Source organism: Pteropus alecto, unplaced genomic scaffold, assembly GCF_000325575.1.
Source record: "Pteropus alecto unplaced genomic scaffold, ASM32557v1 scaffold75, whole genome shotgun sequence".
NCBI classification, from domain to species: domain Eukaryota; kingdom Metazoa; phylum Chordata; class Mammalia; order Chiroptera; family Pteropodidae; genus Pteropus; species Pteropus alecto.
Window position 1 is genome coordinate 10,280,914 of NW_006440638.1, and position 19,515 is coordinate 10,300,428.

The 19,515-nt window shown below is 32.8% G+C and overlaps 1 protein-coding gene across 1 annotated transcript in view; it reads left to right on the forward strand.

Annotated features, from left to right (window-relative positions):
- The first annotated feature begins 1,614 nt into the window (after positions 1–1,614).
- MDFIC2 (MyoD family inhibitor domain containing 2) overlaps positions 1,615–19,515 on the forward strand; it is a 106,440-nt gene continuing 88,539 nt past the window's right edge. The window contains exons 1-2 of the mRNA XM_015593652.1: positions 1,615–1,702; positions 2,262–2,349. Of these exons, the coding sequence (XP_015449138.1) occupies positions 2,262–2,349 (88 nt within the window). The 5' untranslated portion in view covers positions 1,615–1,702. The remainder of the gene's footprint in view (positions 1,703–2,261; positions 2,350–19,515) is intronic.

Genomic DNA, 19,515 nt, shown 5'->3' on the forward strand with positions numbered 1-19,515 from the left:
CCATATAGAAATTCATGTCATATACTTTGTTAAAAAAGAGACAACAGGCCCCAAATGGAGCCACTGGGGTTAAGCTCACACCTACAAACCAAGACTTAAAACATAATTTAATTACAGTTTTAACCTCTCCCAGGAGTGGAATTTAAACCAGTCAATCTGGAATTACTTGGTCAGTACTGGTGAGGTAATCTTCTTGATGGACACCTGCCATCCCTCCAAAGGAAGGTAGCTTTGTCCAAAACAACTGACTCTTTGCTAGTATAACTTCCTAAAGGAACTTTAGGTAATCAGATGTCTCCTATCACTTTGAGACAAAGTACGACACCATTGGATTTTGATATTCTGGTTTTGTTTATTTAAACATTACTAATCTGAGCAAGGTGAATAAAATGCTGAGATACAGGCTGAGCTCTCAAGGGTTTTATAGTCTTGTCAGATAAGATAGGCTTACATAAGACCAAACTGGAGAGGATCATGCCAAGAGTCCCACATGAGATCAGAGAAAGGAATGATTATTTCCAGATGACAGATATCCAGAAGGCTTCAAGGTTGGGGTGGAGATGGGATTTTTGAGGAAACATTTCTGGAATGTTAATAATAGAAGCAGGTAAGTTTGAGTGACAGCTTTACAATTTGATTGGAGTAAAAGGATAGGCACCTTGGAGAAATCTTAAGATGTTAAGCCACAATTTGAAAATTATGTTATCGAATCCAACTACTCTTAGCTGTTTTAAGAATCGGAAATTTATCTTATTGATAATAAGAAAAACTGAAAGTTTTCTTAGTATAGAAATTCACTGATCAAGGTACTTTTTAAAGACAGTGAACCTGGGAGCAAAGTACAAGAAATAAAGTTGAGAAAGAAGGTGAAATGGATACAAGAAGATCAGATAACAGGCAGTTGTCCAGATAAAAAGGCAAACCACTTTGGGTCAAAAAAATAAATATTATATTTCATGATGAAAAAAAATGACAGCATGTAGAAATGTTGGACTATTTATCATCAGGCATAGCTAAGGGTTATGCTTTTTCTTGTTAACCTTCTGTTGAAAATGGTATTATCTTTGACTAAGAATTTAATGACAAATCCTCTTTGAAATGTTATTTCAAATCCTTTCTGGAACATCTGCAGACTTTCAAAAGAATTTGATATGTTTTCTTGTTTCCTATAAAATATTAGAAAAACTTGCTTTTCAAAATGTCAGCTGCAGGATGAACTTCTAGAGAAATAGCTTTAGATGTTTCTTTTCTTTTTATTTTAACCCAAATAGTCTATGTATATTTCTCAATGTATTTTTCAACATCCATTTATATTAACTCTAAGTGATGAATGACGGATGTGGAAGGAAAGGGACTGAAGAAACTTTGTCAGTTTGAAAAGAGTTCATTATTTTTACTCGATTTTGCAGAGTGTCATTTTAAATAAGTGCTAGACTGAAGAAGGTTTTTATTGTTTTGAACCACAGGCTTTATATTACCTAAAAAAAAAAAAACAAAAAAGGCTCTCAGCCGCAAGTTGGATGCTTTTGGCAGCAATACAAATCTAGCACCACCCAGGGAGGGAGTGTATTTGCTTCTTTGCTCACTTCTGGCAGGGTAGAGGAATGCTGGACATCGAGAGACAACAAGGAAGGCTGCCCAGCGCATCGCCACGCTGCTCCCGGGTCCCACGCCTTGGGCCTCCTCCTTTTGGAACACACAGGTAAGTATATTGAGGTGCTGATTCAAATGGAGCATCCTAGCTCATTAGAGCAAGCCATGAAAGTCAAATGCAATGCAGTGAAGGTACATGATAGGTCTCCTCAACAGCTTCAGAGAGCTCAACTGGGCCTATCTTAGGCCAAAAGGTTCTCACCAATAAATTACTGAAAAGGTTCTTTTGTGTTTTATTATTATTTATATCTTTGCAGCATGCTTTTCTATAGACTATTAAAAAACATTAAAACATCAACTGAATATTTATTTTTTACAGATCTGTGACTAGTTGTTAATCTGTTATTCTTTTATATTCATAAATTGTAAAATTTTATAAGAAACTTTACTGCTGCAAAATGAACAATTATATAAGGTTTAGTTTTCAATGTTAATTTTTTAAAAAATATATTACAAATGAATAAAATGTAAGACAACATTTGTGAACTGCAAAACTATAGAGAAAACATTTTTCTATGATATAGTAGTAGTCTCTAAATATAAAGCTCAATATTATAAATTTGGGTTCTTAATGAATTTTTTATATCACAAATTCTGTTTCCACTTAGATGTCAGAAACTGAGCCGGAAAAGGTAAAAGTAAGAACAGCTGAGCACTTTGAAAATGATAAAAATAACATTTCTTGGTTGAAAGAAGGTAAGTCCTCTTGCTGTCAATTTTCTGTCAATGTAAAAATTCTGTTTTTGTTTGTAAGCAAGAGATAGTGTGAGAAGAGGACAAATGCCCCGGCAGTTCAAATAATATTAGTACTTCTGTTTTCGTTGTTTTTTTTTTTTTTTCTTTTTCTTCTAGGCCTAAGTAGTAGTTTGAGAATCTTTATATTGAAACACTTTTTGTATTCCCTATGTTTCAGTAAACGCAGATTATTTTGTTGGTAAGAAAATAGGCATTTTCAACCCAGATACACATTATCTGTGAGGTTCTTGTTGTGCTGTTGAACTTTCTCCTTTAGCCAAGGAGACTAAATAATTTGAGGACAAGTATATTTTAAATAATAATCACAGAAAGGAATGCATGCTGTAGGAAGTAATGTCTACAAATAGAATCACCATTCACTGCAATTAGAGAAGCCACCTTCCCAGGGGAGAATGCTGTCAGCCACAGGCACAGTGTGCGTAAGATGGTCGCTTGAAATACACACACAAATCAATATGTTCTCTTATGATGAGTACAAATTTGTGCGCTTTTGAAAATATAAGTATAAACTTGTGATTATTTACTAGAAAGTTTGGTTTTATAACCTTTTCATTTTAGGAACATCTTTAACGTTTCTTAAAGAAAACTAACTTGATATTTTATCTAAATAGGTGTCTGTGTATTTTACACCATTTTGTGAATTTATTCAATTGTAAAGAAACAACTCTTAAGTGGTTGCCATTCCTCAATATCCTTTTTTAAGGTCATAGGATATATATACATACACACACACACACACACACACATATATGTATATACATATATATATCCTATATCTTATATATATATACATACACACACACACACATATGTGTATATATATATGTGCATATATATATATTGAATAAGTTCTACAACACCAAAACAACAATAATAACATCAACCACATTGACAATGTGTATTGATAATTATGCTGAATCATTGTAACAATCATATAAATGAGTAATATTCCTAATTTTCAGATAAGAAAATAGATTCACAAGGAATTTAAGTAAATGGCCTAAAATTACAAAATTAAGAAGTGACAGAGTGGGATTTGATCCCAGACTGTGTGACTCCAACAGCATATGAATTTAACCACCAGTGTTTTAAGAAAAGATGTTTAAGTTACTTGTAGGGCATGATCTGTGCTCAGAATTTATCTACAGTATTTAAATGAACACTTTCACATTCATACATACCCTCATGTCCACTCTTATTCTTAATCCTGTCTTAACCCTATCCTCATTTTAAAAATGTTTACTTTTTAAAAAAATATATAATTCCTTCTGTCCCATGCCCCAGTAACCAAAATTAACAGCTGGAGTTCATCTCTACTGGAAACTCTATTTCAGGATAAAAGTTGGTGGAGACATGAAATATTCTCAGAATCATTTCCTTCAAAAAGTAACAGAGTGAGCAAATTCTCTAACTTCTCTTCATTAAAACATTTTTAAATGGAACATTTAAAAAATATGTGGAAGTGAAAAATTGAACTTGGATCAAAGATTTCCCTTTGTTTTCCTTGCGAACCTCAAATCCATGAAGATAGAGGTTTCTTCACTACTACTTAAGTGAAGTTTATATTATTTATTTTTGCTTTAATTACACCAGGCTATAGATGTCACATATAGAAATAATAATGAAATTGTTTCCTGAAGAATTTTCTTTTGAAAAAATTGTGTCCATCAAGTACAATTAAGTACAGTTTAGTTCACTTGAATTCTTATAATCTATAAAATCAATTTCCCAGATGACCTGTTTTATCCCTTTTGGATACATCATTTAAGCTACACTCAAATCATGTTTACTATATTTCATAATAGGAAGTTGAGCCAGACTCAAGATAACAATATCTTTATCTGGAATTATCAGAATGAGTTTTCAAACATAGATCTCTCTCTCTTTTTAATGTTAAGACAAAGTATATGTGTTGGCTTATTAAAAAAAAAGAAAAAGATAAACTGGCACTTTGGAAAGAGCAGAGCATTTGCAGTTAGGCAGGTGTGGTTGTTAAATCTCACCTCAGCTGTTTACTAGGTGTGCTGTGACTATGATATGTTACTTAACCTCCTTAAGCCTCAGAGTCCTTATTCCGGGACTGTAATACCTGCTTTATGTGATTATGGAGATGAGATTTCATTATTTCTGTGTTTTTCCCCCCTCTTTAAAACATGATTCAAAATAATGTAGTTATAGTTTTTGAGATCCTGCTTCGGCAATCATTAATAGTAATAGCACTCTATATTTTCATAATATTTCACATAAATATCTTCATGCCAACTTGATATGCAGTAATATTGTTCTGATTTTATAAAGGACTGAGTTTCAGAGAGACTTTGGATTTTGCTCAGATTTGCAGAGCTGTTAAGTGGCAAATTGAATCTTGAACACAGGTCTTTCTGTTCCAAATTCTGTTCTGTACCTCAAACCGCTTTGTCACGGTGACTTCTCTAATGGTTATTAATCAGTATTTCAAATGTATCAACCCCCTCTTTAACAAAATGAAATAGATGGTTTACAGTCATTCAAAAGATTTTTCATAAGTGACGAAAGTGATTGCTTCTCATATCACAGTGTATTTTGCCCCTTGTGCAATTCTAGCTGAATACGCTCTGTTGTTAAAATGTAGATCATAGCAATACCTTATTAAGATTGAAGCAAGAGCTCACTTGGATAATCTACATGAAGCACTGAATGCAGCGCCTGACCTCAGAGTGAGTGTGCACCCAATGAGTTTTCACCATTACTAAAACCTGAGTACTGATGTCCATTTTTAATTTTCATCTTCACACATTCATTCAATTTACCCGATGCAATTCAACACTTATTAATTATGGTGTACTGGATATAAGGCATGAGAGGAGCAAAGAACAATTTAAAAAAAAAAGAAAAGAAACACAATTTTGCACTCAAGAAGCTTATTATTTAATCATTTTGCTTTTGCCTGAAATGTGAGGCTCTTAAATACCTTCCACTTTTTCTCCAATAGACCATGGGCCTGATGGCCTCAGCATAGGTGGCAAAGAGCTGGTTAAAGCCACACCCAGAGCTGTTATCAATAATTATGGTAAATAATGTTTGAGAAAGACACTGGCAGACCTAAAAATACACTTGTAAATTTAATTGAATCCTATTTTACTTTCTGTCAAACCATCAGGCAGGCTTGTACCACTATTTTCATGTTGCCTTTAAATTCTAGACTTCTCATTTTAAATTTATCAGATTTCTAGGTACCAACTTAAGGGATTCATGAGTCTATAGGTGGAGCTCAGGAATAAATGTTTAAGAGCACAACGGGTGATTCTGAAGTAAGAGGTCCAAGGACCATACTTGGAGAAATCCAGTTTTAAGATGATCAGAGAAATAAAATATGATTTTGAAATATGCACCAGGCAAGATGAGCTGTATTGTGCCGTTATGGACCACGGTGGTCTAGAGAGGCTAGTCTTGAAAGTAGTCATGATCTACTTGCACAGGTGGAGAGGAAAAGATAATGCTTGGAGTAAAGTCATCAGAGATTGGAAGATGTTTGCTTTGGTGCTATGGACCTGGGCATATTAATTAGGTATTTGTGTATGGATTAACATAAAATGAGAGGGGACAAACAGACTGAATTCTGACTGCAGGTCAAATAGTTGGACATGGGTTCCAGATGGTCACTGCAATCTGAGAGCAGGAACTAATATGTTAAGGCATGATTTGAATATGTTGAAGTATATAAATATATAACTAGTTTGCAGAGTGGGATGGGACAGGCAGAGGAAAGGTTAAGGCAAGAAGGATGGTGATGGCTAAGACAGCAACACATTCAGTAGCCCTGATGGGAGAAAAACATGACCTGGATAAAAGTCATAACAAGGAGAGGAAGAAGATAAGCCCAAATGTGAAAAACTTTATGAAGGAAAAATTGATAGAACATAGAAATTGGGAGAAAAAAATTACAGGTAGAATAAGATTGCATGTAATACCCCATTAAACCAGGGAGCATTCTGGGTATGCATTTGAGTGCTTGCACCTTACGCCATTTGATATGGAAGAGAAACATCAAAACAAAGGGATGGAAGCCTTTAAATTGTTGCCATTTGCAGTTTAAAATCATGGAGTCACCAATGTTTGAACTGCATATAATTTCTTATAGTGTTTCCTGATTTTTTGGGAGAAGGTGGAAATCTGAATTTCCATGTGAAATCTCCTGATTGCTAAAGGTTAAGTAATAATAATAACAAGAACCATGGTTATAAAGCACCATGCAGGACAAATAAAATCAGGTTTTGTGACTTTTGTTTGTAACTTCTGTTCTAAGAGCTTCAGTTCTAAACAAAACCTATTATAATTTGCCCTCAACCAGTTTTCCATAAATATTGTTTCCCTGGCATACATTCACATACATACATACACATATGCACACATATATACATATACATACATATATACACACATATTTATATGTATGTTCGAAGTCAAGACAATTGTTTAATTCTAAAAAGTGTGAAATTAATACCACTGAAATAGAACTGCTTGTCTTGTAATTATCTGCAATTGCTTTAGTGAAGCATTTTATTTATGGTTATAATAAATAGAGGGAAGAACAAAACAAAATCCCAGGTGCCCCCAATGTACCAAAGCAAAGTTTTATAATCTTCTAATCAGGTGTTGACTCTGTCCAATAACTTCTAAATTGGGTGGGTCTCAGTGGGAAAGTTTATACTAAGAGAAAAGTTTTGATTTAAAAAAAAATAGAGAGAGAGCAATGAACAAGCTTTTCTCTCACCTTCCAAAAAAATGGCAGGAAGAAAAAAGCATACGTAATGAGAATTGTATAGTCATTTCAAACTGAGTATAGCTTCTTTTCTATAAGTGGTCACATGGCAACTACAGTCTTTGGTGATTTCAAAATCATTATTTAGTGTTGATGTAGAGGAGTTGGGTCACCAATGATGTGGCATCTAGAATCAGAATTAATGAATATTAAGAACTAATAACCCAAGATACTGGAAAACAGCCTAGAAGTCTCAAAAGCCATGTTCCAAAAATTATCTGCTCAATAAAATGCAAATCATAAAACTTATAATGCAGGAATCTCATCTCATTCCTGATCACTGCTTGTTTGCAAATGAGATAGAGAAGTGAGAATCTTACTCATTTTTATTGATATTTATAAATTCACTAGAATTCTCTTAATTATAAATGAAGAAAATTTCTTTCATTTGCTCAAAAAATAATTTTAGGTTATAAGCATTAAAACAATTCCAAAATGTGTATTTTATTCAATTTAGCAACAATTTGATAGGTGCCTCTTGAACTCACAGACAATATATTAGGCAAAAAAACAGATTTCAAACAATGAAAATGCCACCGTTCCTGCCCTCAAGAAACTTACGTATTTAAGTGCTTTATTTTAATGACAATATTAATCCATAATAATTCTTCCACTCAGATACTTCTTATTTTTTATTTATTTATCTACTTTAATTAAATTTATCTGGGTGACATTGTGTAATAAAATTATATAGATTTCAAGTGTACAATTCAGTAATACATCTTCTGCATATTGCATTCTGTGTTCACCACCCACAATCAAATCTCCTTCCATCACCATATATTTGACCCCCTTTACTCGTATTTACTTTAAATTCTTTTTTTTCTGACAAGAAAAATTAAGTCCCACTAATGCCTACTTTAAATTGTTAATTTCCACAAATAGCATATCTTAAGATTCTTTTTATTATATATATACAGGAAACAGGGTCATTAGCTTGTATTTAATTAGTCTTTATTAACTTGTGAAAATGTGTTACCTAATAACCAAAACACAGGTGAGGAAAAGTTAACAACCAAATAGAATGCTGTTTTGTTTTTAAACATAGTTGAAAGGAGAAATTAGATGTGAAATTATGCCCTTGCAAGTCATATAAATAAATAAAACAGGTACAGGAACAAGATACTTTTACAGGGGTAATCGTTTGAAGCTTTGAAATAAGACGGTGTGATAGAGATTGGCAGAGGGAAGTCTCCTTTAGAATTGGTGGTTAATATCTTCAGTGAGAGAGATATTTGAGTTGAGATTTAAATGAAAAGAAGCCAAATGTGCAAAAATCTGGGAAGAGCATTCCAACAGGGAGAAGAGCTGGTGCAAAGACCGTGCGGCTGAGAATTCAGAATGACAGATGGAAAGGAAGGAACGAGGAAAAGAAAAAAGGAAGAAAGGGAAAAAGGAAGGGAGGAAGGAAAGAAGGGAAAAAATTTATGGAGAAAGGTAGTAAGCAAAGAAGAGAGGTAAAGGAGGGCGACTAAGTTGGAGATAATGTTGGACCACACTGCTGGCCTCAGTCAGGAGTTTGTATATATTTTCCTAATTGGAGTTAGAAGCCACTGGAGATTCTAAGCAAGGGAATATAAGCAATCACTTATATGAGGTTAAGAGTGTACGCAGAAATAAAATAGAAGACATTGCTGTTGAGTAAGCAAAAGATGATAACTGGGATAAGACAAAATTGTGAAGGTGAAAGAGGAAGAATGGGATTTGGGATCTAGTTTGGATTTAAAGCCACCTGAACTGGCAGGTGCATTGGTTTGGGACAATAGAAAGACATGAGTCAAGGCTTACTCCTGGCTTGAGATACTGCATGACGATAATGCTGAATGGAGAAAAATGAGAGAAAAACAGACTGGAGATGAGAGATCAGAAGATATATATGGATCAGGTTAAGTGTAAAATGCCTATGAGGCAACCCAAATGAAGATTAAGATATATGAGATATACGATAAGATACACATATATGATAAGATCTCACAAACGATAAGATGTATGAGATCAGTTGTTGACAGGAAAAGTCACCTAGAAATTTCACTTAGATCTGAAGATTGAGAAGGCATTTGTTGATGGAGATAGTAAATAAAATTTCAGGTAGAAGGAACATGGGAGGAAAAACATGTCATGCTCCAAGAAGTAAATGAAAACAAGAGTGGCTGGAGCATCTTGACCCAAAGGAAGTATTTGAGGAGTATGAGGAATTTGTCCAAAAAGAGAGCCAAGAGTGTTTCATAGACTTAGGTTAGCATTTTGGATTCCAATAAACTCTTTACCCTGGGAATGCCTATTAAAGATATATTTTAAGCTGTAGTAAAACATATCCTACTACATTTTATTCTCAAAAGAACATTAGGTAAAGAATTACCAAACGATAGCACACTACTATTAAAATTTAACAATTATAAAATGAAGCTTTAATAGTTTTTATTAGTCAGGTTCTGAGAAACAGAATCAGTAAGATAAATGGTTGGAAGGATGGATGGATGGATGGATAGATGATAGATGATAGATGATGATGATGATGATGATGATGATGATGATGATGATAGAGATAGATAGATAGATACATAGATAGATAGATAGATAGATAGATAGATAGATAGATAGATAGATAGACAGACAGACAGACAGACAGATAGAATATTTTCTATAAGGGACTGACTCAGACAATCATGGAAGCTGAGAAGTCTGACAATCTGCTGTATGCAAGCTGAAGGCTCAAGAAAGTCAGTGGTATAGTTTCAGTCCAAGTCCCAAGTTCTGAGAGCCAGTGGTATAAATCTGGATCTAAGTAAGATGTTCCAAGAACCAGGAGTGCTGATATCCAAGGTCAGAAGAAGATAAATATCCTAGCTCAAGTACAGGAAGCAAATTTGCCCTTCCTCTGTCTTTCATTCTATTTAGCCCTTAATGGATTGAATGATGCCCACCCATACTAGTGAAAGTGATTTTCTTTAATCATACTACCAATTCAAATACTTATCTATTCCTGAAAGACCCTCACAGACAGTTAGAAATAATGTTTTACCAGCCACCAGATATTTCTAGTCAAGCTGACACCTAAAATTAATCATCACATAGTTCTTGAGAGTAAAGTAACAGACACTGATTCTAGCTAAATGAATTAAAAGAGGAATTTATTGGAAGACTTGGAGGAGTTCAGAGTTCAGAAGAACAATCCAGGTCCAGAGGGGCAGAAACTAATTTAGCTCTGATGATCCAAATAGCAAGACTTAACAAATATATTCAAGTTACTGCTCCTAGAACAAATTAGCTCCACACACTTTTTCCGTCCTCTCATCCCCTGTACTCAAGACACACACGTAAAGTTGTTCCCCTTTTGGTTAAGCACGGCAGGGAACCTTAACCAACTGTACCACAAGGCTACATAAAGGGTGGTAGATGCTTTTTCAGAGGTAATTTAGGGTTCTAGCCCCAGAACACAGGGAGAACAGATGTTGAGTGGCCCCCAAATAATGTCTTCTCTAAGAGCCAGTACCCATGACCCAATTTCCAGTGCTTTCTTCCACAATGGGTAATATTTTCTTAAGAATCTGACATATGTTGTTGATGGAGTGCTGAACATTTCAGGAAGGAGAGCACTTACTTTAAATGTATTGGCCTTCTACTGAAGTTCAAATGTCAGAGTCATTATGATTCTCTGATAACATTTTATATTTAGAAAGTTCAGTAAAATATGAGATTTTCTGTGTTCTCATAGGTCAACAAATTAAATTCCAGTGGCATATCCTACAGCTGACGGTTGAAATTTCTTTCTAAGTCTATAAAGTAGTAAGTTCATCTCTTATAAAGTTATGAGGTTGATCCCAATGGAGTGGAAGGCCTAGAAGATGCCATGTCAGCCTTGAGACTGTGACCAGATGAATTAATCAGTGCAAAGTCCCGACAAGTTGTTAAACAGCAGATTTAAAGACTCTCTTTCAATAATGATAGGACAGTACATCAAATCCAGAATGGTCTTAGCTCACCATTATTAATTGCAATTTTATGAACTAGGAGCGAAGCAATCTGTAGAGACTGGGAACCTATCTTTTCTGTCTCAACAGGAAGAAGAAAATTGTAGAAAACTAAAACTGCAAGAGATTTACTCAGTTCAATTGAGATTTTCAGGAGACTCATTCATTTTCTTATATGTCACAACAGTTGTTGATGTGATATACTTAATCAACATTAGTATAAAAAGCAACCTTATAGTGAGAGAAAAAATATCCCTTATGTTCTATGCCTCGGGAATAAGGACATTCCATTTATTGTAAATTTTACAAAGAGATACTTTATTTTTATATGATTATGGCCCATTTCTTTCAGCTTAGGAACAGCATTTAGAGGGAATATACTCTCTAATAAAATGCACCTACACTAGGTGCTCACCAGACCATTAGTAAAAAAAAAAGGAATGTGAATAGAGCAAATGAAGACATCACTGCAGGCATAAATCATTTCAACCATTTTAGCTATTATTTAAGCCTGTCGAAAAGTAAATGTGCAGCAAAGACGAAAAGCAAGGGCAATGACAGTAGTTTTACTAGTGTATAACTTCAAGAAAAAATAGAGAGGACAACTCACAGAGGCGTAGTATTAAATAAGACATCAAGTGATTCTTCTTCCTGAACTGAATATTCACACCAACATGTATTTGAAAAGAAATAGCTACATTACAGAAGATAAGAAAAGTGCTTCATGAGGTCTAATCTCAAACAACAGACAATAGGAGAGGAAAATCTGCAATTTAGTTCTTCTTTCATTTACCAATTTTATTTTCTTTTTTATATTTAGATTATTCGGCATTATAGAAAGGAAACCAAATTTCTATTAGAGTTATCAAAAGGTATATGTGAATACTAAAACATCTTGAATATAATTTTCATAAAAATATAAAAAGTTTATATAAATATACACTCTGAAGAATGAAAAGTATATTCAGACCATAATTTTAAAAAAAAGATTCTAAACATTTATCTTAAAACTGATTTCTTAGAGTAATACACGAAAATTCAAATTGATAAGAAAAACCATTCATACCATAAGAAGCATTTGTTTTACAAATTAATATAAAATTAAGTAAACCAAATCAACAAATGTTTTTATTTCCTACAAGGCACAGATTTACACAAATAATATACCATGACTCTGGTGCCTAAAGAACTTATAATTCAGTTGGAGAAACAAAATAACACATACTGATTACAATATGATTCAGACAAGAGTAAGCTTTTCAGCTATACTTGAAATATAGTAGAATGTTTACAACCAAATAGATTTTCTGATTTTTCAGAATCAAATCTCACACACCAATTTGTATGGATATAGCCAATTCCTTAGACAGATAAATATTTCTCTTAAGAATAAAACAGAGCTTGTTGGTTTGTTTTGTTTTTAATGGGTTTAGCAGATTTGGGCTAAAATTATCATAGTAAAGAGTCACTTAAAAACATCAGGATTCATTTAAAAATATTTAGACATTTTACACATCTTAAAAGAAAATACCTTTTGTGTATTCATAAAAATTATTACCCAGCCTTTTTTCTCAAAAAAAAAAAAAAAAAAAGGAAAACAGCTAATATCTTCATTTTAAAATGAGTAAAAACTATACCATGAAAAGATAGAGATGTTTAATAGATAGTAAGAGAGTTTACTTTTCCAAGGGAAATTTTTAAGTGAATAATTTATTAAATGAAAAGGGAAAACTGCACTAAGGACTTACAGAAAATAACACAACTTGGAGGTATAGTGTATTTATAGGTCATGAATACATTGGAGTGTCCAAATTCAGTATATTGTTAAACTTCTAAATTCTGTAGGCCAACACTCATTTATTATTAAGAACTCACTCTCAGGCCTCTGAATTCTAGGTCAAATTATAAAATCTGAGTGTTGTAACATAACTTGTTCTCTAATAGAAGAATGTACTCTCAGCTTCAGTTTTACATAAGAAAATCAGTCTTATCTTGGATTCTTCTGTATAAAACAAGCTGAAATAACTTGTTCCCATCCTTTTAGAGACCAAATTAATAATGCTAATTAGGAATCAATTTTAATTTTCCAAAAACACTGAACAGAAAGTCACATGGTTAATAATACATACATAAAATACATATATATCATATATAACTATGTTACTGGAACAAAATATTTCATTCCATTTTTCTCTCTGGCCTTCTATCAGTAAATTTATTGACTATCTCGTATTTGTAAGATAACATAGTGGATTCTATGAGCTAATCAAACATACATAACACTCGAGGCTCCTACAATCAGTGTATTTGTGATGTTGCCGGGGAAGTGGTGATTAAGGAAAGTTCACCATAAATCAATAGATTTAAATAAAGGAGAAATGTTAAGTATTAGATTATTAATTGCTTAAGTGCAAGGATATTTTTGGCTTATTTACCTCTATATTTTGGGGTATCCAGATAGCCACTAGGTCATAACAGATACTAAAAAAAAGATAGAAATGAATGAATGAATAAATAAATATTGAGAACATGAGATTCAGAGGTAGGAAAGAGCACACCTAGAAATAAGAAAAATTGGGAATTTGGTTGGGCTATAAATCGTGAGTAAAGTTTCAATAAGCAGTACCATTGAAATATGATGGTTTAAAGTGGAGATAAAAAAGTCGGGGGAGTTCAGAGAATAGTAATATGTTTAGCTAACTAAAGGGTATATGTGAGAGAGTAAGAAATAAACCTTGGCTATATTATGAAGAGCTTTTAAAATCAGGCTAAAGAGCATAAACTAAATGTTCTAGGACAAAGGGAAGCCATCAAATACATGTAGGGTTGGGGTCGGGAGATAGATAACAGAATCAACTCTGTGCTTTAGCAAACATTTGTGACTCGAAAATTTTTATGAAGATGATAGGAAGGGTAAAAATAGAAGTGAAGGGTGGAAATAGAGTGACTAGGTGGAAGCTTTCTGCATCCACAGATGAGAAAAAATGATTTCTGAATTGGGATAATGGTTACCAGGGAAATGGAAACAAAGAGGCTGACACCCAAAAGACTGCTGACCCCAAGGCTTTGACCATGGTCTGAATATTAAGGGGTAAGAGAGAAAAGGAGTTGTCAGAGATTAAAGAAAGTCTCTGGATTGAAACAGAAATTTCTCGAGCGTGTGCGTGCATGTGTAACCTTATATAAGTAATCTGTTTACTTAAAAAAATTAGAAAACACAAATAGAAAAAAAATTACTCCAAATGCCCACAGCCAGTGGTAACTACTGCACTTCTTTTCTTATAAGTCTTATATTTGTGTATCCATGTTTGTATACACACATGTATGTGAATTAGTAATTTTAAGAAAATCTGGTTATGTGATATATTTAATAATGTGTTTTCTTTACTCATAAATGAATGAAAATACCTTTATAGGTCAATAAATATAGATTTACAGCATCATTTCAATGGCTATACACATATTATTTCACTATTAAATTGATAAAATGTATGTAACCAATTCCCTATTTTTAGATGTTTGAGTTGTTTCAAATTTTTTGCTTTTAAATCTCAAAGGAATTCACTACAACATCTACTGGAATTTCCTCATAAGTGGACTGACCAAAAGCACTAGATGGAGTCTACACACCTTACCTTTGGCTTTCAGGTGACAGTTTACGATGTATCGCACATCAGTGTTTTAGTCTAGTTTCATAAAAGTCCCATGCAGAAAGCCTTATTGTGTTTTTTTATAGATTAAAAAAAGTAAAGGTCAGAGAAGCTTAAATAATTTGGTAAAAGTTCATATGGGTAATATACAATAGGACTGGGTGTCAAGCCAGGTATTCTGATTTGAAATTCAGTGCTTTTCTTTATCATAGATTCAGCTTCAAAATATAATTCAAGATAGATAAGCAATAACCCATAATCTGCACTCATTTTGACAAAAAAAAAATTTTTAAGGGACTGATAAAGTTTGGGGAAGTCATGCAGTGCAGATGATGCCTCTTTAAACCTATTATTCATTTGATAGGATTCTCTAAAGGGTATCTTCAGCACAGTCATGGTGATTTGAATGGGAAAGAGAACTTAGTTATGACATCAGGCGAAGATTCAGAAGCCAATTTATTTACAGATTGTAGTGATCAGATACTTCAGAATGAATTATAACTTTGTAATATTACTACGTTCACATTTAAGGGATAGAAGTTGGAGTTCAGCTCCCATAATATCCAGTCATTTAAGACACAGTGAGTTATAAGGATTCATCATTTTAATATCTTCCTCTTGAAGTTTTCTAACTAAACAAAAATAAAGCTGATGAAGGGGAGAAGTGGAAATTCTATTTTGTTTGCTAATCTTTGTAAAACAAGCACTTGAAAATAAAACGTATCACATCAAAGTGCGTGTTGGGGGGTAATAATTCCAGTGACAGAATCGACTGTGGTCAGATTAAGAAACAGCAATATATTTTTGCATGGTTAATAAACAGTTCAAAAACCTGCAAACCTAAGGACATTTGGATGCCAAATCTAACTTTAATTTTCAAATATCTCTATCTAGTCATACAATCTCTCCAGTAAGAAAATTATATTACACACAGCCTTGCTTTCTCATATTCAGCAAGTAGCACTCTACTGTCAACCTTAGATGTGACCTTGATTATCCTTGTTATATTTAGAATTTTTAAAAATGTGTCCCCTTAACTCTTTATACAGTAGAATTTAGCAAAGAATAAAAGACATTCTGTAAAAGCTTAAAGCCAGAAACAAAATGTATTTCAGATAACCATTAAGGATACCGAATCCTCTATATTTTTCAGTCATGAATTAAACTCAATTATACTTTGGTGACCAGAAGACTGTGAATTTACAATAATAACTTAAATTTTTAATATTAAATTAAAATTATAAATCTATTTTTTGATGATCAAATGATGCTTTACAAACTACTTAATTTCTTAACATCTACCCTACAAAAAGAAAACAACAATTTAAAAATGCTTGGAAGAAGTTTAAATCCTCATTTTACATAAAAGGAGACACTAAGTCAAATATTTTTTCACCTTCCAAGAAGAAATTTAATGCAACTCAAAAAATTCTGATTACACAAATATGCTTATTGCTCGACAAGGCCTCCAGACGTGTGGAATAATAAGCAATCATATTTCTATCTACCCAATTGAAACCATAGAGATTATATGAATTTGGCACTAGAAATAAGAGAAAATAAATAAATAACTTGGGGGTTAAACAGAAATGTAGTCTAATTACAGCCCTCTAGTGGCTCAAATATCTAAACTGTTAATTTTCACCAAGACATCTAGTCTTTTTTGCAGTCTGTGGCAATTATCTTACAACCTCTATCTCAACTTGCCATAGCATATTTAAGTAAATAGTTAGGCTCTTAGGTTCTTTCACTTTGTTTTTGTAAAGACTCATTTTACAATAATTACCCAGAGCCAGGCAAATCATTTTTATAATTATTAAAGTTGTCCAACATTAAACTCAACAAGCTGAGAATTGTGTTTAACTATAAATTTAGTTTGTTCTCTTTTTTAAAGTAAACAATGTTCAGAGAGAACTAGTTTTCTATCACTTCAGAAGAAGCTTTTGATAAGAAATAATATATATACACTATTTAGTCAATCAACAAACATTGCTAAAGCCATGACACACTGAGAGTTTTGGACCAGAGCCTGGAAATAGACTAGACCAGAGAGGCAGATCACACAGTCTTGATTAGCCATGTGAAATAAGTTACTCTAAGGGCAATGGTAAAATATTAAATGCCATTAAGCATAGAGAGCCCACTATTAGATTTGACTTTTAAAAAGAACACTCTTGCAGTAGTGTGGATTGGAGAGAAAAAAAAGTTATTGGTGGAAAGCAGGTAGGGAGGCTTGCAGCTGCTTATGTAGGAATTAAAATAATGATAATGTGAATGAGAAGAGAAATTTTGAGCATTCATTGAAAATTAGAATTGTCAGAACTTCCTGGTTATAGGGATGAAGGAAATAGAGACATCAAAGACAGCATCCAACCTGCTGGGTAAATGATCAAGATCTTTGCTCAATTTGGAAACACAGGAATTGTAGTGTATACTCCACGTGGTACGAGTTAAATAATTAAATGTTTTTTTAAAAAGTACCTTATTTGGAAAAGTATGTTGACCAATATTAAGGTGTTAGAAGTGATAGATTTTAGAAACTGGAGCTAAATATTTCTTGGACTTTGGGTAACTTAAATGAAGTCATCCTATTTTCTGATAGGCTCTGGAAGCAATAGTTAGGCAGAAAGTATCATGTTTAGAGTTTGTCTCAGAATCTTAGGGAGACAATAAGCTGAATATTTGAGGAAGAAAATGAAGGATATGACTTAAATTAAGTTTCACAGCATCTCATGTTCTAAACTACAATTTATTTAGGGATTTATGGAAAAAGGAAATCTAAGGTTAGTAACAGGTTAAACAACTCAATCATTTTATCTTCACCTTATTACAAAATGAAAAAAGCTTTCACTCTAAAATGCTGCTACTTTGAATGAATTATAAGATGCAAAACAGACTTAGAATTCTGCTGATGTTTTCAACAAGTTGATACACACATTAGACACAGTCTTAAATGGTGTACAAAGAGGCTGCGATTTGCAAGTCAGGGTTGTTTCTATTTTTACATACAGGTTAGCTTTGTCATTTCCATGAAGAAAAAGGAATATAATGAACAAGTATGGGAAACAGGAGAAAATAAAATAAGGGGCATATGTTTTTATCAAACCATACTCAGTTTCATAAAATAAGACCTTATACTGACAACAGAATGCAACGTTTTTTATATACGCTTCTTTTGAAATTTTTAAATTTATTTTTCAATTATAATTGACATACAATATTATATTAGTTTCAGGTGCACAACCTAGTCTTTAGACATTTATATACCTTATTAAGTGATCAACCTGATAAGTCTAGTTCCCATGTGCTTCCATACATAGTTATTATTATATTATTGACTATATTCCCTGTGCTCTACTTTATATCCCCATGACTGTTTTTGTAACTGGCAATTTGTACTTCTTAATCCCTTTTACTTTTTTTCACCTATCCCCCCAACACCCTTCCCTAACAACTATCAATTTGTTCTCTGTCTCTATGAGTTTGTTTGTTTTGTTCATTTTCTTTTTAGATTCTACAAGTAAGTAAAATCATTTGGTATTTGTCTTTGTCTGTCTGATTTATTTTATTTAGCATAATGTCCTCTAGGTTCACCTATGTTGTTACAAATGGCAAAATTTCATTCTTTTTTATGGCTGACTACTATTCATATATTTTATGGCTGACTAATGTTCATATATATATTCATAATATGTATATATGTCACTTTAAAAAATAAATTTATTTATCAATTACAGTTCACATTCAATATTATATTAGTTTCAGGTATATAGCATAGTAGTTAGACATTTATTAACTTACAAACTAATTCTACAATAAGTCTAGTACCTGCCTGGAACCATACATAGTTATTATAATATTATTGACTATATTCCCTATGCTGTATATCATGACTACTTTGTAACTATCAACTTGTACTTCTTAATCCCTTCGCTTTTTTCACCCACCATCAGTTTTGACAACCATCAGTTTGTTTTCTGGTCTATGATTTTGTTTCTGTTTTGTTTGTTCACTGGTTTTGGATTTTTATATTCCATGTATAAATGAAATCATATGGTATTTGTCTTTCTCTGTCTTAGTTCATTTAGCATAGTATCCTCTAGGTCCATCTATGTTGTTGCAAATGGTAAGATTTCATTCTTTTTTAAGCCAAATAATATTTCATTGTATATATGTACTACAATTTCTTTATCCAATTGGACGCTTAGGTTACGTTCATATCTTGGCTATTATAAATAATGCTGCAATGAAAATAAGGATGCATATATATTTTCAAGTTGGTGTTTTAGATATTTTTTGGATAAATACCCAGAAAAATATACAGATTCAATGCAATTCTTATCAAAATACCAATGTCATTCTTCTCAGACTAGAACAAATAATCCTGAAATTTTATGGAACCGCCAAAGACCCTGAATAGCCAAAGCAATCCTAAGAAAGAAGAACAAAGTTGGAAGTATCATGCTCCCTGATCTCAAACTATACTACAAATTTATAATAATCAAAATAGTATGGTACTTGCACAGAAACAGACACAGAGATTATTGGAACGCAATAGAGAGCCTATAAATAAACCCTTGCTTACATAGTAAAAATATACACTGGAATAATGCCAATCTCTTCAAAAAGTGGTGCTGGAAAAATAGGACAGATTATATATTATATGTAATATATATTATATATA